The sequence below is a fragment of the Phascolarctos cinereus genome, unplaced genomic scaffold, assembly GCF_003287225.1.
Source record: "Phascolarctos cinereus isolate Bilbo 61053 unplaced genomic scaffold, phaCin_HiC Scaffold_726;HRSCAF=1367, whole genome shotgun sequence".
Lineage (NCBI taxonomy): Eukaryota > Metazoa > Chordata > Mammalia > Diprotodontia > Phascolarctidae > Phascolarctos > Phascolarctos cinereus.
The window spans coordinates 184924244-184948580 of record NW_027556098.1 but is presented as its reverse complement, the minus strand read 5'-3'; the positions used below and the strand labels follow the sequence as shown (position 1 = coordinate 184948580).

Genomic DNA, 24337 nt, shown 5'->3' with positions numbered 1-24337 from the left:
CCAATTCTTTGCCACCACAAAAAGAGCCGCTATAAATATTTTTGTACCTGTGGGTCCTTTTCTCATTTGTATGATCTCTTTGGGATATAGCCCTAGAAATGCTACTGCTGGGTCAAAGGGTATGCACATTTTTATAGCCCTTTGGGCATAGTTTCAAATTGCTCTCCAACTGACATACAGTTATTTAATGTTTGCACTACCTATAGGTATTAGTTTACCCATTTTACAGATGAGGCCCAGCCAGGAAGGCTACTTGCTCACGGTGAAATAGCCATTAAGGGTCAGAAGGGAAATTTGACCTAAGGTCTTCCGATTCCAAGTGTAGCACCCAACACCCCACCCTTCCCCAGGGAGCCTACATCTGCATCAGTGCTTTCTATTTGATGAGGATAAGATCTGGACCCCAAAAAGGAAAAACCACATCCCAGGAGTTCTAGGTCCCAGGAGTTCTGTTCTCCTCTGCTTACTGCCACTCCCAACCAGATCCACCTTAGACCCCTTCCTCCAATCACCCCAAACTACTTGGCCGCTCCTAGATCCCTCCCACAGTCTTTCTGAATATAAGGTGCTCCATTTAAGGTGCTCAGATTCTTATAATCTAGGCACTAGTTCACAGGTTCTCAGATTCTTTAAGAGTCTAGCCAATATAGTGCATCTTTAATAAACCTTGTCTTTGGCTGAAAGAAGGCTTGGGTTGAATTCTTTCAAGCAGGACCCACCTGTGTGATTTTGGGGTTCCAGTACCACTAATCATATTGCTCCTCATTCTGCCCTTTGGGGTCATGTAGTACAAAGCTTCCACGAGACAGGGCCCTTTAAATGGTCAATCAGCTATGCCCGTTCAAAGTCTTCCTTTCTCCAGGGTATTGCCGGTCAGGTTCCTACAAAGGATTGTAACAGGACACGTCCTCTAGGCCCTTCACCACTGCGGAGTCCTCTTTGGGAGTGAGTGAATGTGAGTGTGTGTGTGCCTCTATCGATCCCTAAAGACTCTTCTGCACACGTTTTCTCAGATCATTTTATGCAGTATAGGGGGACCCCCCCTCCCCCCGCCCCGGAGCTAAGGGGAGCCCAGGACCCTCGCACCCACGCGCCCGGCTTCAAGAGGCCGCCCCAAGCACAGCTTTCCCAGGCTCCAGGAGCAAAGAGGCCCCGCGCTCGTGCACGTCCCCCTCTCTCCCCGCCCGCAGGCGGAGCCTCCCTCCCGCCGTTCCCTCCTCCTTCCACCCCCCCTCCGCGCGCCAGCAGGGCCCTCGCTCTTTTTTCCCCTCGGTTTATCTGTATCTGGTGGTTCCTCCCCAGCCCGGTCCCTCTGCCATAGTTGGTCCCTTTCCTCCCCCTTTTCGGGTTCTCCCACCCGCTCCCTGAGCAGAGCTGTTCCTACGGCTACCCTCCCGCCTGCACCGCCACCCAGTAGCGCGGCTGTTCTATCGGCTGCCTCTCCTCCCCCCGCCCCTCTCCCTCCGAGCCGGGAGCCGTCCCCCAACATCCGGGTACCGGTACTAGCCGCCCAGACTCTGGCACTATGGTCATGGCGGAGGGGACGGCAGTGCTGAGGAGAAACAGGCCCGGCACCAAGGCTCAGGTACCATCCCGGGCCTCTTCGGGGCCAGGGAATTTCTGTGGGCCGGGCGGGACGCCGCGCCGACTGTCCTGGGAAGGGGATGGCGGCTTGCCCCTGGGGCGGCGCCCTGATGAAGGGCGGGCGGGCGGGCGAGCCGACTTGAGGGGCTGCTGTCCGGCCTACTGCTTCCGCAGCCGCCGGGCGGTCCTCCGGCGAAGACCAGTCCTGGGCGGCTCCGGAAGGGAAGCCGCTGGGGGTCTGGCCGGGGGCTGGGAGGTGAGCCCGGCCTCGGAGAAGGGGCTTCGGGGGGGTCTGCCAGCAGACTGTCAGGAGCAGCTGTTGGCCGTCCCGGCTCCCCTCCCACCCACCCCCAGGACTCGGAGGACCCCTCGCGAGTGAGGGGGGAGCAGTGTGTGTGTGCACGTATGTAAACACTAGCGTTGTCCTTCTCCTCAAACCCCCCCCTCCTTCCCTTCTCCCCTTTTCCCAACTTCATCCCAGCCTGGGTGACCAGCTTTTTGGGTTGACCCTGGGATCCACCTAGATCTCGGTCTGTCCGTTCGTAGTCTGTCTGCCTTTGACAAGTTCACCGTGATGCTTTTCTGGTCCAGCAAGTTTTTCTTCCATCAGGCTGTGACTTGTTAGAAGGCAGTGTCACTCTTTTCCGGGTTAGCCCTTCCGCAGGTTATGGGAATGACCTGTGTGTAATTTTGCTAACCTCTAACAGCACTATATTGGGGTTAATCTCTGCTTTTTAATTTATATATTTTCTTTTGAAGTTTGGAGAGGTGCTGCATTCAAAAAAAAATTCCCAACTGGTTTCTAGACTGTCAACTAGACCCCATATAACTTCTAAGCTTTACACTAGATAGAGGGAATCTATTTATAGTCATATATGTGTTTATAAATAACTATTTCAATATAACTGGTTTCCTTTAAAATCCTATAAAACATCAATCTGAGAACGTCCATAGGCTTCAACAGGAAGCCAGAGGGATCTATGTCCCCCCCCAAAAAACTAAAGAATCCCCCATCTCTAGAGTAGTTTTTAAAGAAATCAGAGGAAATGTCATTAAGACAGTGGAAATAAAAATTTTGCAGAAGAATAAAATGTGTTGCTAACGTTGTATTATGCCATCTGTAGCACTTACCTGAATACAGGATACTTAACTTGTATAATGACTGTTAACTGTTTTTCTGGTAGTTTTATAGTTATCTTCCTGAGTTAGAAACAGATTCAAACATTTTTCTTTTGTGAACTTTTTGCTGTGTAAGTGTAATTTTATCAACTATTTTTTATTTTTTCATAGGAGTGTTACTACTGGTTCCACATTATCTTTCTTAATTTATGAATTTTGACAATATTTTTCTATCTTGATATTTTTTTCTATCTCACCTCATTGGTGTCTTATTTATTTAGGTGATACTTTTTGATTGTTCAGAAAATGTTGTCATCTTAATAATGTAACATCTAATGTGTATTATTCATATCGAGGTGAGAAAGGATATATTAATTAGAAACTTATGAAAAATTGTAGTGTTTTACCCACATAAAAGACACTGTTATAGACCCATGTTGTAAAATAAAAAGTAATAATCCAAAAAAGTCTGACAAAAAATGGGTACTTAAGCATTTGTCATTTCCAGCCTGATCTGTCAGACATGAGACAGATGAATTTTCTTCTGTGAAAATTGATCATTTTCCGAATTCCTGATTTAGATGACAAAACTAAAGGGATGGGATATCTCTGCTCTTATTTCCACCTATTTTTGTTTTGAGAAAGTTAGGTATAATGATTGGAATGATAGAAACTTCATTAATCTTGATTCTGGATATTCTTCATAGTAAATATAGTGAACCTGAATAATATTTAAGATTAGTATTCTTTTGTGCCACATTATATAGTCTCTTTGTGTAAATTCTAAAGATTGTTATTTTTGTCAAATAAATCACCTTTTAAGCATGTGTATTTTATATCAGCTTTTTAAAATATTTTGAAGGAAAAAAAGTGCATTAAAATTACTTTGTATTTATTCTACATACGTTTTGTATTGACTTATTTGTGTGCATGTTTTTTTCCCCTGAAATAGTATATAAGCTTTTTTAGAACAAGAAAGGTTTCATTTTGGGGCTTTTCATTCCCAATGCCTACTGAGTATTTTGTATATAGTAGGTGATTAACAAATAATGAATAAATGTTTTGTTCTGACCTACATAGGAAGAATTATTATTTCAACACACCTTTTTGTATTTCACTTTAGTGATTTCTAGGAGATGACATTTCATTCAAAATTACCATAAGGTGATGTGTTGTCTTTATTTTCTGCCACTTCCCCTAATTATTAAAGAAACTATTAATATTAAATTAGATCCATTTGAGTATCAGAGTAATTCAGTTTCATTATAATTAGATGATCATTGCATTTTAATGGAGTTGGTTGTTTGCTTTAGAAATTGGAATAATACCATCTTATGGGATCCCTCTACTTTGTATTTGTATAGCAATAAATTTACCTATTAACTAGGTAGCTTTGATCAGGGAAAACCAATATGCTCAGTTAGCTGTATTTGCATTTGATTTGAAGGGTCATACACTTACTGGTCTCTGGAAATATTTTAAAGATAACTGTTTGAAGTGTTAATCTTACATAGTATAAAATATTTTATTTTAACCTACTAATTCAGTAAGATTTTTCTTCCAGTTTGTGTTTAGGAATTTGGGAAGAAAGAATGTAATCTACTTTAAGATAAAGCAAAAATCTTCATATTTATTTGAAAGCATTGTATAAAATTCTTTAAATTGTTTTTCTGATTTCCATATTATAAAGCCTTTCCACCCTTCTATAGTGTGATAGATGTTGAAATGTAGCTGGAAAAGTTGAAATGATTATCTTTAATTTTTGTTTTTTCATAGGATTTCTATAATTGGCCTGATGAATCCTTTGATGAAATGGACAGCACATTAGCTGTTCAACAGGTAGGAGGTATTTTCTTCTAGGATACTAACAACTTTGTGACCTACAAACCTCTCTATTGAGATATGTATCACATTTTTCTTTAAAATTTTTGTTATAAACGTAGTAACAGGAGTAACGAGTGAACCTGTTATTTTATTGGCATAGGGAATTCCCAGATGAGGAAACTACGTTTACCAGTAGTAATTGTATCAAAAAATAGAAAATAAACAATGGAATAAATATGAAATAAATCTTCAAATAAAATAATAAAAATAAAACTATGAACATTTTGATTGGAAAATAGTTATGTACATTTTAACCAAATTATGCTAATTTTTATTCTGTGTCCTTTTCTGAATCTGTATATGGATATATATGTTTTGCTATTTGGTTTTTGAGTTCTTATGGTTGTTGTCAGTGTAGGTCTTTTCTTATGCTAACTTCATATTGTATCACTTTATGTGTCTTTCCATATTTCTTTATATTCATAGCAATTTTTTATAGCACAATAATACTCCCTTACATTAAAATTCTATAATTTGTACATCAGTTTTTCAACCATTGGACATACAGATTTCCAGTTTTTTGGTTTTGGGTTTGTTTGTTGGTTGTGACAAAGCAGCTATTGATATTTTTATGTAGATAGATATTCTTTTTCATTTTGATAACATCTATAGACTGTAATCTCAGAAATGGAATCATTAGGTCAGAGGGTTTGGTCATTTTTGTTGTTGTGTGCTGCCAGAAACCCCCCCAAAATTTTCATTAATCTATAGTTCCACCAACTATGTAATTTGTTAATTTAGAGTCTTACTAACCTTGAAATTTGCCAGTTTTGGCTATTTTAATTACGTTGGTTGTGAAATGCTATCTTAAAGTTGTTTTTCTTGGTACTTTTCTCTCTTTTTAAAATTGCGAACTTAAATACAAATACACAGAGACAAAAAAATTGTGTTTTACACTGTAAATTTCTGTTATTTACAGTGCTTAAAATGTTATTAAAAAGTAACAGAATCATCCTATTTTTTCTATATCCACTCTGAACTTTTTTCTTTGTTGTCTATTTTTCCAGATTAATTAGCATCTCTCAAATTCGTGTAACTATTATGGAAGGTATACTCATTTTAAACTTTTGTTAGCCACTGTTTTGTTTTAGGATGTCAGATTGAACCATGAATCAGTTAATCCATCAAAAAACATTTATTAAGTACCTACTATCTGCCAGGCATTGTTCTAAATGCTGAGGATACAAAGAAAGGTAAAAGATAGTCCCTACCCTTGAAAGAGATCATATTTATTGGGGGAGACATCATGAAAATATCAAAAATAACAACATGAAAATAAAAATAATAAATTAGATAAAAGTGATATGATAACTATTAGGAGTACGCAAAATTTGGCAAAAATTGCTCAGTGTTTTTTTTGGTGGGGGCTAGGTAATGGGGATTAAGTGACTTGCCCAGGGTCACACAGCTAAAAATTGCTCAGTCTTAAAGTGATTTGCCCAGGGTCTCTGAGTTGCCCATGGGGCCTATCAAACTGCCAAACACACTTGGTGGCTCAGTAAATTCAGTAAGTGTTTATTGGTTTAATGGGACATAAATACATAGCTATTGAGCAGGACAACTCATTACTGACCACTCTTAATATGAGTTTCTAATAACATTACACATGCAGTTAAAGTAGGAACTATTATACATGCTAAGGTATAGAATTTAAGTAGTTATGTCATGCACTGGGTGTATAAATGCATTAGAATTTATTTACATTTTGTTTGAGCTTTCATCATTGAGCCCTTGTTAAAAAAAAGTTTTGTTTTCCTATGTAAGTGTATGGTGATTATTCCATAACCTGTAGAATATGTGTTTTGGTTAAAATCCATCTGCATACATGTAAAAATGATTATATACCTAGCTAATTCCCAGAGATTTCTTTGGTTACAACAACAAAAACAGAAACAATAATAATAACAGCTAGCCTTGATATAACAAAGTGCTTTATAGACACTGATTTTAGCCTCACAACAACATTTTGTCATCACAACAAACCTGAGAGGTAGGTGCTAAGTATCTTCCATTTAACAGATGAGGAAATTGAGGCAGACAGCCTTTAGGTGATGGCCCAGGAACACAGAGCCAATAAATATCTGAAGTTGGATTTGAACACAGGTCTTCCTAACTCTAGACCCAGTACTCTAGCCACTGCACAGCTAGCTGCCTCAGTTTATAAAAGAAAAATAAAAATATAGTAAGGATTTCTATGTACTGAATTGGTTATGAATTTCTAGGGAAGTCCATTAAAGATTTGACTTAGAATAGAGCTAAGCTTCTAGAAGCAAAAGTTCCATGATCTTTACTCAAGAGGGCATTCCTTCTGTTCTTCACATTTATGTCCTATGGTCAGAAAGCTGCTTGATTTTATTGACTTAATTGAAGCTTCAATTATAGTTCATTATTTGTGTGTATAATACACGTTCCATTCATGGCTGCTGTTGTTGTTGAGGACCTTTAACTCAAGGGTTCTTTGCCTGCGGTCAGTGAATTATTTTTTTTAGTATTTTGATAACTATTTCAGTATAATTGGTTTCTTGTGCATTTTACCTTATTCATTTAAAAATCCTGAGATGTCCGTAGTCTTCACACATTGCCAAAGGAAGGTGTGTCTGTGACACACAAAAGTTTAAGAACGCCTACTTTAACTGCATGTGTTATATTATTAGAAACTCATGTTAAGGGGCCACTAAGCGGCGAAGTAGATAGAGCTCCATCCTTGGAGTCAGGAGGACCCGAGTTCAAATCTGACCTCAGACACTTGACACTTACTAGCTGTGTGCCCTGGGCAATTCACTTAACCCCAATTGCCTCAAAAAAAAAAGTTAGAAACTCATATTATGAATATAGGAAAGGAGTGGTCACTAATGTGTTGTCCTGATCAATAGCTATGTATTTATATCCTATTAAACATTTATTGAATTTATTGAGCCACCAAGTATGTTTGGCAGTGTGGTAGGCCCCATGGGCAACTTGGAGACCCTGGGCAAGTCACTTCAGGTTTTTCGAGTGTCAGTTTTCTTGTCTCCAAAATGAGGATAATATCTATAGGAGCTTAGCTATACTGTAAAGTGGCTCTTGTGAGGATTAAATGAGATAATGTATATAATAGCACTTTAAACATTTAAAGTGCTATATAAATGTCAGTTACTATATTTAGAAGTTTAAGGCATCACCCTGCCAAGACTTGTAGGCATAGAAAAAAAAGGAACAATTTAGATTAGCACTACTTCTGTATTATTCCTGCCCCTCCTCCCACATTCTATACATTTCTCCCCACTAAGAACATTTTTGGTTTGTAAAGTATTTTTAGAAAGATGAATAAGGTTCAGCTTATTCCTACTTGGCCTTGTATTACCCCTAATTTGTAAAAAACTATGTAATAGAAATATTTTTTTAATGTAATATTATCTATAGCTTAAATCATTATAGTTTCTACACACAGATAACAAGTAATACAATATGAAACTAGAATTCAAGAGCAAGGTACATCTTTATCTCTGGGAGGCCTGCTGTTTTCATAGTAGAAAATAGGATGATTCAAAGTAGCCTCATATTGTAGATTTCTGCTTTTTACTTTGACATGGTGAGCTGAAATGTTCTTACCCTCAGTAAGGCTCAAAGAAATAGAAGTAGATTGGACATTAACAGGGAATAAAACTCCAGTATAACTTGGTGGTATGGAGTGGTACTTTATAGTTTAATAAAAAACAAAAAAGTCTTCAAGAAAAAGTAATATATACATATCTTAAAATAGCCATAAGTATAAGGATAATTTTTTTACAAAGTGGCTAGATTGAATGTTTTGAAGAACTTAGGCATATCTCTGCTTATAAGTATAGAAGAAGCAAAATTAATGCTTTTATTAAGATATAGTAAGTATTTTTGGCACCAGCAAACTTATATTCTTGCATCCAGTGCTCAAAGGCAAAAATGTTAGTGGTAATACCACTACTACTGCATTTGACAAGACCACAAAACAAATAGCACACTTAGAACTATAAATATTAAAAAATGCAGAACATCTTCAGGGATTTGGCTAGATATTCCATTTGGGATTCTTCCAAGTATATATCTTCTTCAACATGGAAGCATGGTACTTGGGTAGCAAGGCTTTGATTCTTTAATTTTTTTCCCCTTGCTTCAGCTCCCCCCATCTTTAGGAGCATTTGAAGGAAACTGGTCTGTGTTTAGAAATAAACCAAATCAAGAAATAAACTTAGGTGGAAGAGTAGAGGATTTTTTTCCACTTTGGCCAATCTTTTTGCAGAATTCCATGAAGATGATACAAATGAAACAATAAAGGAGACAGAAACTAATGACAGTGACAGTTAAGAAAATGATTAAAGTTACATATAGCAATTTTTTTCTAGTGACATTTTTCCCCCTGATTCTTTTCACAAAATGAGGGCTTTTTATATCTATTTGAAATTCTTCTAAACCCCTAGAACATGGCTTTATTTATTTTACTACTTATTTCAGTTTTTATAAATATTTGTTTAGTACTGTTCTAGTTACTGGAGGTATAAAGATGAAAAATTGTAGTACCTGACCTCTAGGAAATAAATTGGGCATTTCTGTCTATGTTAATGGTTTCTTCATTGATTGGGTGTAGTAGTATATGACTGCTGCTGGGGAGACTGAAACTGGGAGATTGCTTGAGTTTGAGAATTTTGAGGTGTGGTAGGGCTAAAGCCTCGTGGGTATTAAGTCTAGTACTAATATATTGAGTCCCTCTGGGAGCAGAGGGCCACCAAGCTCCTAAAGAGGAGTGAACTAGCCCATGTCAGAAAAAACAGAGCAGGTTAAAACTTCTCTGCTGATCAGTATTGGGATCAGACTGGTGAGAAGCCAGTGTACTGTCAGACTGAGTGAAATCAAAAGACCACTTCTCAAAACAAACTTCTTTTTTATGTTTTTTTTTCTCATACACTGTCAGAAACGGTGATGCCAGATTCTTAAATTTTAGCAGCTTAGCTACATTTGTAACAAGTTTTTTTATGTTTTTCAGTTAATTCAGTTAGTAAATTTATCTTCAGAAAAACTATCTTAAATTTCTCTGTATCAAATATAATATTTCTATGAGCAAATCAATTTACACATTCTGCATTTTTATGACCTTGATCAAACAATTTCTCAGTGTAAGGTTTTTTATTTTTTTGAAAGGAAAGGGTGAAGAAGTGTTGCATATATTTCAGGTCTTTGAATTAATTCTTTTTTTCCTCGGCTTCAGAATTTCAAAATTTTTATACTTCATCTTGGCCTTCAAGAAGCTTACAGTTTAGTAGAGGAAATAAAATTTAACATGAAAGACTCTGTGTGTGTGTGTGTTTGTGTGTTTTCTAAAATGTATTGTAATAGACCATAGTACCATAATACTGTAGAAGAAAGGAATTTCTTTGATAGTTGTCATGGTTAGGAGAGGCTTCATGGAAGAAGTGGAACTTGATTTAGGCCTTGAAGAATGGGTAGAATTTGTGTAGGAGGATGGGAGAAGAGAGGGCATTACAGATATGGGGCTGGGGTGGCAGTGGGCGCAAGGGAAGCAGAACTAGATGAGCAAAGTTAGAGAAGCAAGAATAAGCACAGTATTTGGTTTTGTTTTTTTTTTGAGGCACAGTAATCAAGACCAGCCTAACTAGAGCAAAGTATTAGGAAGCAGTGAGAAATGAAGTTGGATAGGTATAAGGGAATCCGATTTTGGAAGATTTTGAAAACTAGACAAAAGAGTTTAACTAGAATTATGGAGTCATTGCAAGATTTTTAGCAGGGTTATAATGATGAAAGTGATAGTTTAGGAAGATGAGGCTGGCAATAGTATGAAATATGAATTGAAGGAAGGGAGAACATGGAATCAGGAAGGATGGTGTGTTACACTCCAGTTAAATTACTTGATGAAGTAATGTAGGTATTCTGTGTTAAACTCGAGACTGTCCTTCAAGTTTAAGAATATCTGCAAATTGTAGAGCTAGACTGACTATGTAATACCAAATTCAGTCTTGAACTTTTTTATTTCATTTGAATAGAGTTTGTCTTCTTTTTTACTTTTAATTGAAATATCTAACAGTGACTTTAGACACTTTATAATTTCTTACTACCTTCTGCCATATCATGTAATCTAAAATTCATGTTTAGTTAAAAATAATTTTCAGTTTCCTTCCCAGTTCCAGTTCTGATAAATACAATGTCTTCCCTGTGTTAGATCTCAATTTCCTTGTTAATAGAGCATTTAAAACACATCCAAGAATTAGTTTCTTTGCATGACAATGACTTTGGGTTATTATTAATTGTGGATTATATACTTCATTTCTCATGTAAAAATTAAGCATTTTAACATTTCTGAAATGATGCAAAAATAATTATATATATATTTAAAAATAAAATTTGACATAGGTAATGTATTATGCTGTATTTAATTTAAATAACTTTTAGGATTTTTTATTCATAGTATATTCAACAGAACATAAGGGCAGACTGTTCCAATATTGACAAAATTCTTGAACCACCTGAAGGCCAAGATGAAGGTGTATGGAAATATGAACATTTAAGGTAGGAAATTACAATTGGTGTTTTTATTTGCCTGATTTCTACTAAATGCATTTCAGTAATACTGATTCAATGTTATCTGTAATACATAAGCACAATTTACCTGTGTAATTAGAAACTTAAAAAGCCAAGTGGCAAAGGTTTTGTGCCTTTTAGCACTATAATCTCACCTTTGGCATTTACTCTGTCAGTATTGTTCAGAACAAGTAAGGCAACTGGAACTTGGCTTCAGAGAGAGTTAATAGATTGTTTGCTCAAGGACCTGCTCTGACACACTACTAAATTGTTGGAGTTGACACTTATCTTTTTTTATACATTGTTTCAGTTGTTATTATACTCCATGAGGATATTCTAATTTCCTCATCTACTTTTTTCTTCTTTTTAAGTATGTATTAACTTTTCAATAGTGTGCCCTTGACATTCTTAATTAGCCTTTGACATTTTGGACTCTTAAAGACTTTATACACCTCTAAACCCAAGTTTTGGATAGAATTTTGGCATAAGGAATTTATTCTCAAATCTGTTACAGTATTCTTTGGATGAGGAGAATGACAGCCATTGAAACAATTGAGGGTGGCAGTATGATCATCTCTGTGTCATGAAGTTGCTTGGCTTAATCCTAGAATTACTGGTTTTTAAATTCAGGTTGGAGTTTGGGCTGGGTATTTTGGGTTAGGAGTTAAAATTAGAGAGTGGTATGAGGCATTTTCTTTAAAATGGCCTTTCAGTTGACTCATGTTATGACTAGAGGGGATAATATGACCTCCGCTTAGCAAAATAGATGCTATCTTTGCCCATAATGACTTTAATATAGACAAAACACCCTGTTTCTTGTTGCTAGCACTCAGTTATTTAGGGTAAGATTTTTTTTCCCCTGACTTCAAAATACTGACATTTCAGCAGACTAAGACATTTCAGTATTCTGTGCCTAGTTTTCTGGTTAAGTTACGTTACTGCACATTTCCTCAGTAAAATGAGTCTACCTTAATCTTCAGAGTTATTGAAAAATGTAGGTTTATTCAGTCACTGTCACTGTCGTGATCCTTAATTAAATTTTGTTGTACGCCTTAATTCAATTTCAATCAACTTCCAACTGATCCACATAGTTGTAGCACAATGGTAAATTGATATCAAAAAAGGCTATTTTACTTATTTAATTGCCAGTGTTCTTAAGAAAAAAGGAAGAAAAAGGGAATCTTTTGTGGGATTCTTGTTTTAGGTCTAGTAGGACTCTAGATTTTTTTTTTTTTGCTTTATTAAGGAATTTTCATCAATGGTCTGTTAGCCAAGTGCTATTATTCTTTTGTTACTCTTTTAAAAAACATTACTGAACAATATTTTTTCAATATTCTGTACAGAGAATGTCTCTTTAGTGTGTCTTAAGAAAAAGTTTCAGAGGTAGTAGCTTTTTGTTTGAATTTGGTGCATTGAGACATTGTTGGTAGTTGTTTAACAATGTTGTTTGTACATGGTATTGATGAAGCTTAAGTTACAAGTTCTTTTCTAGTAAAGACCAGTTGATTTCACTATATTCCTTGGCCATAGATTGCAATTCATACTTTATTTAGCCTTTACTATTTGTTCATAAGGGGAATTAGGTGAGAGATTGGCTGTTTGATAGAACCCATGACCACTAGTGGAAATACAATTCAAAGCACATAATACAAATAGAATATTAGATATGTGCCTTTAAAAAAAAATACCAAGGATAGTGCTATTATGATGATGATGATGATGAAGAATCCGGAAAGGAAATAGGGTTAAGATCAATTGAACGTTTTATCCTTTCTTTTCCTTTATTTTCTTGGTTTGACCAGTATTATCTCTATGGTAGTATTCCTAACTTAAAGTAAATTAAGATACTTCTTGTTGCTGCTTTTTTAAAGCTATGTTGCATTATTCTTTTAGGGTTTCTCTTTCACTTTCTATAATACTGAGATTACATTTCTAGGGAACCAAAGCCTTTTTAAAAAAAATAATAAGTTGGGGCAGCTAGGTGGTGTAGTGGATAGAGCACTGGCCCTGAGTTCAAATGTAGCCTCAGAGCAATCATTTGACTCTTACTAGCTGTGTGACCCTGGGCAAGTCACTTAACCCCAGTTGCCTAAAAAAAAAAAGTTTATGATGGCAATGTAGACATCTTTTTTGAGGCAGTGAACTAAAACTAAATGGCTGGTCTTTTTTTTTCTTCTGGGAATAATCAGTTTTTTGGCAACTGAAAAGAGGATGTCTTTGTGGCTTATTATTACTTAAATAACAATTCTTCAGCTACCAGTGCATATAGAAAATGACACTCTGATTGTCTTAGTGATTTTTCTTTTATGATAGTTCATAGATCGTAAGTTTAGAATGGGAAGGGATATTCAAGGTCATGGCTTTATCAGGTTAAGAAGGACTGTAATTGTTATTTTCAGCTGGGTTTTAAACTATGGCTAAATGGGTAAAAGGAAATATTTTAAATCTTAGAGTATATAGAAATTTATTTACTTTCTACCTTATTTTCAACTTTTATAATATGGGGATTATATATGCCTACTTACAGTTAAGAATAAATGAGATATGTGAAGCACTTTGAATTCTTTGGAATTCCTTGCTGTTTGAACTGTAGTGGTAGTGATTGTATTATTCTGTTGTTAAAAGTATGATGTTAAATTAAACATTATCTTTGGAAAATAAGAGATTAGTATTTTCATTTATATATTTGCCTTTTCAGGCAATTCTGCCTAGAGCTAAATGGACTTGCTGTCAAACTTCAGGTAATTTTTTGTTTAAAAATTTTTTGGGTTTTGTGTTTCAACTGTAATCTTTGTGAAAGTGTTTATACTTTTTCTCTGTATTTTTGTAACCCACTGCATTTATAGAGGGTTGTTCACAATTTTAAATTGCTTTCTCTTGGAATCTTACATAGACTTTGAGTATTGTGCCTTTTTATTATGTTTTAATGTTGAGACTAAGTACAAATATTTTAACAGAGTGAATGCCATCCAGATACATGTACTCAGATGACAGCAACTGAACAATGGATTTTTCTTTGTGCAGCTCATAAAACTCCAAAAGAGGTGAGAGTTTATTTTGAAAGAATTAGAATGATTGGGTCTAGTTTTATAATATAGTTCCTTTACTTAAATAGATGGGCAGTGAAGTTATATAAGTAGTAAGAAGTTGGACACATCTTTAAATGTAACTGCTTACATTCAATTTAACAAATATTTATTAAGCACTTAAGAGGTTTGAGGCACAGGGTTAGTACTAGGAATACAAAAACAAAAATTATGGTCTTTGCCCTCAAATTATAGCTTGAGCCCTCCTCAAGGATCTTATGTTCTGCTGATACTTGGAGCTGTGGATCTTTCATCTACAAAGACTATCAGTTTTTTGTTAACTTCTTTTTAATTGTCATTTGAACCATAATAAATGGTTTAGAGTCGTGTTGGTAATAAGATTTATAGATGTAGTAAGTGATAGTTCTGCTTTTTATTCTAGTAATCTAAATAATCTTACAGAATCTACTAAAAAAAGTGACATGATAGATGAGCTGCAACTCATGAGATCTTCCTTTTGTAAGAATAGAGTGATTACTATTTGATACTTTGCATACTTGTTAAATAAGAGTAAACCACTTCTCTTCATTTTTGTAATATCATGAGATAGTGATTTTTTTTCCATGTAGCATTGCTAGTACATACATTGAAATCTTTGACTGGATCGCTACTGGATTTTGCAGTGAAAAATCTTCAGACTCTTCATCCTTATTTATAGGCACTGATAATTATTCATTGCATCTTTTTTGACAGACAGACTTTGAGGGTTAAAGTTAGAGTTGTCAGTAATGTTATTTGTCAACTTTAAGAACCCTAAAGCAAGGGACTACCTTGTTTTACATCTATGATGTTTGTTTCAAAGAGGGAAAAAATTCTCTAAAATACGGTGTTTGAAGCACTAACTTTATTGAATACTTCTTATTAGGAAGACTAATTTCTTTCATAATGATGTCACATCCTTTGAACTGATGACAAACCTAAAGAAAAGAGAGATCAAATAACTAGTCCATATCTAGATAAACCTACACACAGCAGACATTTTCATTGGTAGTACAAAACTAAAAGCTTTCACTTATTTTTCCACTTAGTCATTCTAGTAGACTGTGATTGACAAAAAAATTAGAAACAAAATCAAGAGGGTTATTAGTATGTCCTTTGGTAGCTAGAAAAGACAAGACAGTTCAGAGCCAGTTTAAATTTCACACTAGATTAAGGGTCTTCAGAATGGATGTATTTCAACTTGTCGGGTATCCTAGAGGTGTCATGGCTGGCTTCTTTAATATTTTCATAGCTTAATATTACCTGGTAAGATGAGGTCACTACTAAAGAGGTCCTGTAAACAACTAATCAGTCAGTACTGGAACTCTACTTGCTGCCCTACTGAATTGAAATGTGTGGAAAATAGGTGAAAGCAAGAGTTCTCTGCAGTTGCTGTGTGGTAAAGAGTCATTTTAAACAGTATGTGAAGAGGCACTTAAAGGATAGGTAGAAGAGTATCATCATATCTGTGGAGTAGCTGTGGATAGGGTCTGCTAGGAAAGAACAGTGGCAGAGAAAGGCAGAGCCATGTGGGTAACTTAACTGTTCTGAAGCAAAGGCATTAGTTAGATTCTGAGATGATGAGCCAGAGGAACAAATGGTACTGGATTTGCAAATGGTGACTTCATTGCCAAAGGAAGTTTATGTGTGCACTGTCGAAAAGAATGCTAGTTTTATGAGTTCCATCATATTCATGCTTACACATCATTATTGCATCAATTTTAACTGTGAAGGATGACAGTATATTTAGAAAAATGTATATTATTTCAATAAACAGTGGGTATGATACTTTACTAGGCATATAGAGCTTGTGGATTTTTTAAGAAATTAATATTCTTTTGTGTGTGAATATGCACACAAAGATAGCTGCTTACCATGGTGCCATACTAAGCAGCATTTAAACAGCTGGGGGTTTTCAAATAGCCGTTTTAAAAGCACATTGTGCTCTAAAAATACTGTCTCCACTGGGTAGTACCACAATTATCATTGCTGTTTCTTTTACCTTATTTTCAGTCTTTTCCTTACGGTTTACATACCTGGGTCTCTGCTTGGCTTTCCTTCCCTCACCTTCTTTACTCTTTGTTTATTCCTGTTTGCCCTCTAGGAGACTGGAGAGCCCTAGGGTCATAGATCTGAGCTGGAAGGGAACTCAGAAGCCTTCTAGTCCAACTCCCTTAAATGAGGAAACTGAGGCCCAGAGATGTTAAGTGGCTCACTCAAGTAGGAAGTCAACTGAGATTCAAACTTAGGTCCTATGACTCCAAGTTTGGCACTTTCCCCTCATCACCATGCTACCTCATTCTGTCGCAGAGGTTTTATTGGCAGTAGCAAAACTGTGACAGGATAGGTTTCATTGTTCTTAATGTGATGTGTACTAAACAGAAGGGCTTCTTAGGTTGTAATATAAAGAATCTCTAGTGCTAGTCACAACCCCTTAAAATCCAATAATGGCCAGTAGGGTGGGACAGGACGTAGAATTCAGTAGATGGTGTCTAGGGGTGGGGGTTCCAGGGACATATTAGGGAGTATCTATAGGATATGAGAGTAAAGTGATAGGGATGGGGAAAGTATATTTAGTTAGGAGAGAGATGCCCCAGGCAGTGTGATAGACTGAAAAGAACATTGGACTTGGAGTTAAGAGATCTGAATTCTTGCTCTGGTGTACCTACTTTGTGATGTTGGCTAAGTCACTTCATATCTCTGGGCCTTCTTTCTCATCAGTGGAATGAAGAAATTGGTTAAGATGTTCTCTTAAGGTTCCTTTCATCTTTAAAATTCTTTAAGGACTAGATTGAGGTAGGAAAGTAGGGGTGGGGAGGAACAAGGAAGGAGAATTTGTATGTCTTGGAGAATTCTAACATTAGCATATTAAAGTTTTGTTTACTAAAATAACAGTTCATTTGCATGTTCCAATCTGATTCTGCCACCAAGAATTCAACAGTTTTTTATCATGCACCCATTATTTGCTAGGCACTGCTTGCCATATAGATTTATACAATACTAAAGGTAAATATGTTTGGTGATGCAGTTTTATACTTTTTCTTTTGTAGTGTCCTGCTATAGACTACACTAGGCACACGCTTGATGGTGCTGCATGTCTTCTGAATAGCAATAAATATTTCCCTAGCAGGTAAAACTCTTAAATATGGTGCTCTCTTCTTTGTTATTTCACAAAGCTTGATAACATTTTAGTGAGTTTCAGGTTGTTAATACAATGCATTTTTTACTGAATTTTACTTCTAGTATAATGTGTTTCATGTTATTCAGGTTTCGAGAGTCAATCATAAGTTTAAACCAAAATAGAAGTGGTGTTGGCAACATATGATTGATATCCAGACTAATTTTCAGTAGCATATCTCTGCCACTATACTCCTTGTTAGCTGTTTTTGAGGCCATGCCAGAAGAAGAGGGGTTGATTATCTTGAGATACCATTTTGGTTGCTGACTCTGCATTTTAAATCTTGACTATACCTGTAGAATTGTAAGATATGAGAAGTTCCATTTCTGGTTCTGAGTGTAAAAAGATCATTAAATATTATAATAAGAATGAAGAATTTGAGAGAAAATGCATTGTTTTATAACAGCAAGCCTTTATTGTATTTGTTTTCAATTAAGTGGTTTTATTAATGGTTTTTAAAGTATAATATAATTATTCATAAGGAATTAATATAAAATACATAAAACCGACAATCTGGAAATTAACAAAAAAGATACTTTCTTTACCTTTATATCTGAAATAAAAAGGTAGTTCAGATTTATGGTGCCAATTTTTAAAAAGTCATGAAAATGTGTTTTTTTTCCTTTAAAGAAAAAAAGAAGAAACTAATGCCTTTTCATTGTTACTAATTACTGAAAAAGTGGACAAAGTGTTAAAATCCTAAATGGAGTTCAAAATTTTTAATTTCATTTTTATTAATTGTATTAATATCTTAAAACTTTTAACAATATCTTATAAGGCTGAATTCTGAGTAGTAGTAATTAACTGAATGAAAGAAAAAGATAACTGGATTGACAAATGAAGAGAAATGGCTTCTAATCCTGATTATTATGAATTAGATTTGTGATTTGAAGCATATTACTTCACCTCTCTGGATCCTGCCTGCTTCTTTTGTAAAATGAAGGAACTGAAGGTGACCCTGGACAATTCATGTGACCTCTCAGGGCTCTAGGCATCTCTCTCTCTTTTTTTTTTTTTTTTGGTAAGTCAGTTGGGGTTAAGTGACTTGCCCAGGGTCACACAGCTAGTGTTATGTTTCTGAGGCTGGATTTGAACTCAGGTCCTCCTGATTCCTGGACCGATGCTGTATCCACTGCGCCACTTAGCTGCCCCTCTGGGCATCTCTTGAGGGCTGTATGTAGCAGATCTGTTGCTGGTCTGTTTTCCTAGCCTCATTTTCATTATCAAAAGCTCCCTAACAATTATGAAATCATAGATCTGGACCATGGATTCTAGTCATAGAGGTTGGGATATATGGAGTATCTTATGCATAAAGGAACATTAGGGAAATTTTGGAATAAAATTAATCTGATTTAAGAGTAAAACCTATTATGGTGAACATTTGCTGTGTGTTCAATAGAAAAATTTCATATGTAACATATTTTGAGAGTATAATATTATTAACATTGATATTTCCTCACAGAACTCTTATTTATGTCATATGAGACACTAGAGTTCTGTGGGATAAAATTTGGGAAATGCTAGGCAGATGGACTCTCTGGTCCATTCCAGCTCTGTGGCTTCATGATTTCTGTTTTCTCTATTTTTGTAGAGTTAGCATAAAGGAGTCATCTGTAGCCAAACTAGGATCAGTATGCCGTAGGATTTACAGAATATTTTCACATGCTTATTTTCATCATCGGCAAATATTTGATGAATATGAGGTAAGTATATTACTCTGTGTTGCTGATGGCTACTTAATCAATGGTGATAGTTTTGTGGTGGTGGTGGTATACATTTCTGTTGGTTTTGTTTTTGGATTACAAATTAAAATTTTTTTTCTCCATTCCACAGAATGAAACATTTTTATGTCACCGATTTACTAAATTTGTGATGAAATATAATTTGATGTCTAAGGATAACCTGATTGTACCAATTTTGGAAGAGGAAGTGCAGAATTCAGTGTCTGGGGAAAGTGAAGCATGATGGGAATCATACATAAAAATGTACTGAACACATAATTAACATTAATTATGTACTGTATATATCATTTTAGACACTTCAATCATGTATCCATATTATGGCTTCTTTGTTTAGTATAGTTTTGTATGCTGTGTGTTGCCTTTTAAAATGGGAAAGACTTTTAAGTTATTCATGAGCTGTATATTCACCAGTGTGGCACTCATGGTTTTTAAATAAGATTAGTATTATCTGTTTATAATGCCTGTTAATAAAAAGAATTTACAATTCTGTAAAATTGCTGCTAAACAATCGTTGGATCACAATCCTCATCAAACAAATCTATCAAAAAAAAAAGATGAGTGAGCTTTAGGTTTCACATAAGCCATTACTAATGAAATAGCAACATTTCCCCTCAGTTTTGTGTCCTAAATTTAGAATATTCTAGGAAATTCCACATAATACAGTTCAGACTACACTGTGGCTCTTTTTTTAAAAGCTGTTTCCATGGTCTCCTTGTGAATTTTGACATACATCTATGAAGATTATGTGTATATCCAAATGTAAAAGCAAGTGCAGTGTTATTAATGCTAAAATATTAATCTTACTCTGCTACACAAAGTATATTATGGGCCAGCATACTTGAAAGCTGTATGTTTTTCTGGATTTACCTTTCTGTAATAGTGCACTATAAGAAGTTTTGCATACATCATGGTAATGATGCTAAGGCAAATAAATGCTTCTCCCAATGAAACCCCTTTCTTTCCTACCTCTTTCCCTCAATCCCCTCACCAAAAACAAACAAACAAACAACTTTCTCCAGGCTACCATGAATTATTAGTATAAAGGCTTATACTTATATATATATATATATTAATTGCCTACAGATTATACCTCATATTAACATTCATATTACACTACAGGAAAAATGTACTGGCATAGTTTTTTATTTCTTTTTGTTTGGTGGAATTATTCTAATGAAATATTTGGAAAACTTCACTCTTTAAATTAGTTTGGATATTTCTGTTAGTAATATTAATCTCTTTGTTCATCTAGACAATATTTAGATAGAGTTAGAAAAATAATGTTGCATTCTCCTCCCCCTCCCCAAAAAAAGCTTTTATTTGAATTGTGTGTGCATGTGAGATTATTTGCAATAATTCACAAGATCCATGAGTGCTACAGAGTATTGCACTGGTTGGACCTCTTTAAAATGAAATGCCTTAAGGATAGAACTTCAAATTTGATAATATGAGTGGTGTAACTGAATGCAATCTTTCGAAAAGCACTTGTCTTCTTTTTATCATATTGTATAGAAGCATTAAAATATAGGGCTTAAGAGAGTGTACAAACAGTGAAGAAAATATCTAAAGACAGGCTTTGGGGCAGTTTTAAGTGCCCAGAAAAGAAAAATATTTTTTAATGTAGATGTTAGGGTTGCTTGGAAATTAAAATAAAATGCATTCATTTTTGTATCACCGTTTCTTCCCAACTTGAGGCTGAACTTTATATGGTATTGTTATAAAATGTACAATGAGGAAATGTGGGATAGTGTAAGGTATAGAGAGTGTTTATGTAGAGATTTTTCCTTTTAAAATCTGCCTTTTGTTCAGATGTACTTGACTGACAGTAGTATGTTCTAATAGTCATTTTTCTATGAAAATATTTTACTCCACCTGTAGTTCTATCTTTAAGGATATCTTATTATATATGTGATAAAAATAATATTCTCTTTGAAATTTTACGTTTGTTTTAGTCTCACAAACCAACTGAAGTAGTAAAATTGCTAAATTTGGGGGAAAGAAGTGCACTTTTAGTTAATAAATGTAGTGTAGCTTAAGGGACATCCTAATGAATTTCTGTGGCTTGAGTCATCACTTGGTGACAGTTTTGAACTAAGGCAGTGATGAAAAGAGATGAAAAGAGCATATTTACTTAATATTTTCAATAGTATAGCTCACCAAACTGGGGAAATACCTAAGGCTCTCTTTCCATTTATTCCATCTTTCATATACTGTATGTTTGGAGTTGATCCTTAAAAAAAACCAGGTTCAAACAAAATCCTGCAACAGTTTGTCTGCTTTTTTTGTATTCATGTTAACATCTCATTCACATGTGTTGTACTGTGAAGTTGATTTATTATGCTATGTAACCTGAGTATAAAAGACCTAAGTGGAAACAGTTCCTATTTTTTTTCCTTGATGTTTACTGGATTTATCTAAAACTGTATGTGTACTTAATGAGGTAGTTACTACAATAGTTTAATGAGCCTGGCAAACCATCGATTTGTATAGTAAGTGTTTTAAGAGGAGAATTTGTGAACTTAAGGCCCTATGTGATAGGGAAATTGGGTTCCACTTTGTCTTTGAATTATGTTGTAAAGGTCGAGAGGTTAAAATTAAATTTCACACTTTCCATGTTGGCATATTTGGCCATATGGCTCACTCTTCTCTTTATCTTCTGTCATGCCTGGGAAAGTAGATGACTTCTGATAATTCATGTTTCTACAAGTGATTTATTCTAGTTCTGTGCAGTATTTCTCCTTTTTCTTTTCTCTAGTTTAAGGTGTTGATTTTACATGACTAGTAAAGTTTCTCAGTGCTGTTCTGTGAGATTTACCTAAATTCTGTTGTTCAGTCATGTTTGACTCTTGGTGACCCTATTTGGGGTTTTCTTGGCTAGGATACTGGGGTGGTTTGCCATCTTCTCTAGCTCATTTTACAGATCAGGAACTGAGGCAAACAGGGTTATGTGACATGCCCATGGTCACACAAATAAGTGTCTGAGGCTAGATTTGAACTCAGGTCTTTCTGATTCTAGGCCTAGTGTGCTTTATCCTCTGAGCCACTTAACTGCTCCTAAATTCTGTAGAAACAAGATTAAATCTAATGGAACATTAATGGTAAGGGTTATTTTGCCTTTGGTTAATTAATGTAAAAAAAAAAGACAATATCGGTCTTACTGATACTTTAACCCACACGAAAAGTTATTCTTTCAATTTTTCTGTGTGTTTAGTTGATGAGAGCTAAATGATAGTTACCTAATTAGGAATCATAACTTTTTAAATTGACTTTATTGTTTTGCCTTTATCCCCAAATATCTTCAAACTAGTGGGCATAATTGTAATATAACATTTATTTGGTGGCTTTTCTTAACCATAATTTTGCAAATGATCAACATTTAATTTGAGATCTTTTGATTGTGAATGGTCCATTGCAATAGAAGGGCCTGTTGGGGAGTATAGAGTTGTAAATGTTTTGTCTCTATGGTAAGAATTGAGCTTGTTTATTTTTTGTCATATTTTTGCTGGAAATGTCCATACAATTTTAAGTATATAAATTCCAGCATTAGAAATACTTCAGTTTTGCCGCTGCTTATTTCTGCTGCAAGCTTCTTAGTTTAATTCTACCATGTAGTGTTAGCTTTATGTTAGAAATGTTAGTGTTGGCTTTCATTTTTAGTATGAATCTAATAGGTAATCTAAGTACAGCTATATTGGTTGCAATACTGTTGACTAGTTCAGTGAATTTTCTGAAACATGTCAGTGAAAACATCAAATTAATTAACTGAATTTTCAGTCAGATCAGTCAGTGTCCTGTTTGTATTATAAACTTCCAGTGCTACCAAGTAAGTCCACTAGGGGGTACTCACTCCACAAAGTGGAAACTCCTCTTTAACATTTAGAGAGGGCTTTTTCTGTACTTGGAGCTATGCATCTTCCTGCAGTACTTTATTTAAATGTCTGCCATTGTTTTTGTTTTTCCTCTTGGTATGCATAATGTTTTGTATCAAGTGCAAGAACAAATAATGGAGTTGAGTGAACAGAAGACTAAATTTTCATAGGTGTTCTGAATTCACAAAAGATGAATACATGTGCTAATATATTAACATTATAATCTAAATTTCTGACTGGCTACAAGATTTATGAAAAATGTCCATTTTCAAAACCATTTCTGTTTTTTAAAACATAACATTTAATAGAATTTTATCTTATTCTAGATTTCTCTTACAAAGGGAATGTTATGGTATTCCCATAAGTAATATTTTCCTATAGTTGCTGCTTTCCCCCCCAAAGACAAAAGTCATATAAGCAATTTACTTTAACTCATGTAACTGTTGAAATCTTATTTTCTTAAGTTACAGTTGTATTGTAATGAGGGATTTTTTGGGCCTAGTTTGTGGCTATTGTGTAAGATAATGAGACTTTTAAAATGGCAATGACTTATTTATAGGAATGTTTATTACCCTTCATTTACTGATTTAAAGGATTTTTCCTGTGTTTCTTTTGTTTTATTGTTTAATAGGAATTATGAGAATCTAAGGAAGGAAATTCACTTTTTGCTTGGGTTTAGATGGCAGGTTTTTTGGATTTTGAGGATAGAATAGTATTTTTACCTCTCTTCTTTATCCCTATTAACCTACCTTTTAAAATTTGAAGTCATTATTTTCATTTGTGTTTTAAAAAATCAGCCTTCCTTTGATTTTTAAAGATATACCTGACTATTCTTGGATTTTGTAATTTTTTTTGGGGGGGGTTAATAAAACCAATTTGTAGATCACATCTTTATAGAAACACATGAAAATTATAATAATGGATGCACATTGTGCCTGATGTCTTTAGGTGCTGAGCTGGGAATCACACCTACCCAAGTCCTAAGGAATTAGCATTATTAGCCCCATGCTGGTGCTGATTTTTTGAGCCATGGGAGCATCCTAGAGGCTAACCTGCTGCTGCCGTATTTTTCACCTTTTTCCTAGCTGCTGCTTTGACACAGGGATTGCCCCTACTGCCTTTCTTCTTGTCAAATCTATATTGAACCTAAATCCTTCCTGTTCCAGTTAATAAAATGTCATTTCATTGGTGTAAGGAACTCCCATTGAGGAGACTGCCTCTGTTGTACTGGTGCAGATGATTAATTGCTCTGCAGCTTATAGTCTTAGTAGGTCTCTGGTGCATACAAGGTAAAGTAATTTGCTCAGAGTCACATAGAGGCAGAACTTGAACTCAGGTCTCTATTTCTAA

The 24337-nt window shown here is 35.2% G+C and overlaps 1 protein-coding gene across 2 annotated transcripts; it reads left to right on the top strand.

Annotated features, from left to right (window-relative positions):
• The first annotated feature begins 1503 nt into the window (after positions 1–1503).
• Positions 1504–21498, top strand: MOB4 (MOB family member 4, phocein). 2 transcript variants are annotated; one of them, XM_020993620.2, is made up of 8 exons: positions 1504–1585; positions 4480–4542; positions 11021–11121; positions 13832–13874; positions 14091–14177; positions 17249–17328; positions 18968–19079; positions 19210–21498. In XM_020993620.2, the coding sequence occupies exons 1-8, from the start codon at positions 1526–1528 to the stop codon at positions 19339–19341; spliced, it is 678 nt and encodes a 225-aa protein (XP_020849279.1). In that variant the 5' UTR covers positions 1504–1525; the 3' UTR covers positions 19342–21498. The 2 variants fall into 2 exon arrangements, with proteins under 2 accessions (XP_020849279.1, XP_078003041.1); XM_078146915.1 differs by lacking the exon at positions 1504–1585 and adding an exon at positions 1969–1987.
• The last annotated feature ends 2839 nt before the right edge of the window (positions 21499–24337 follow it).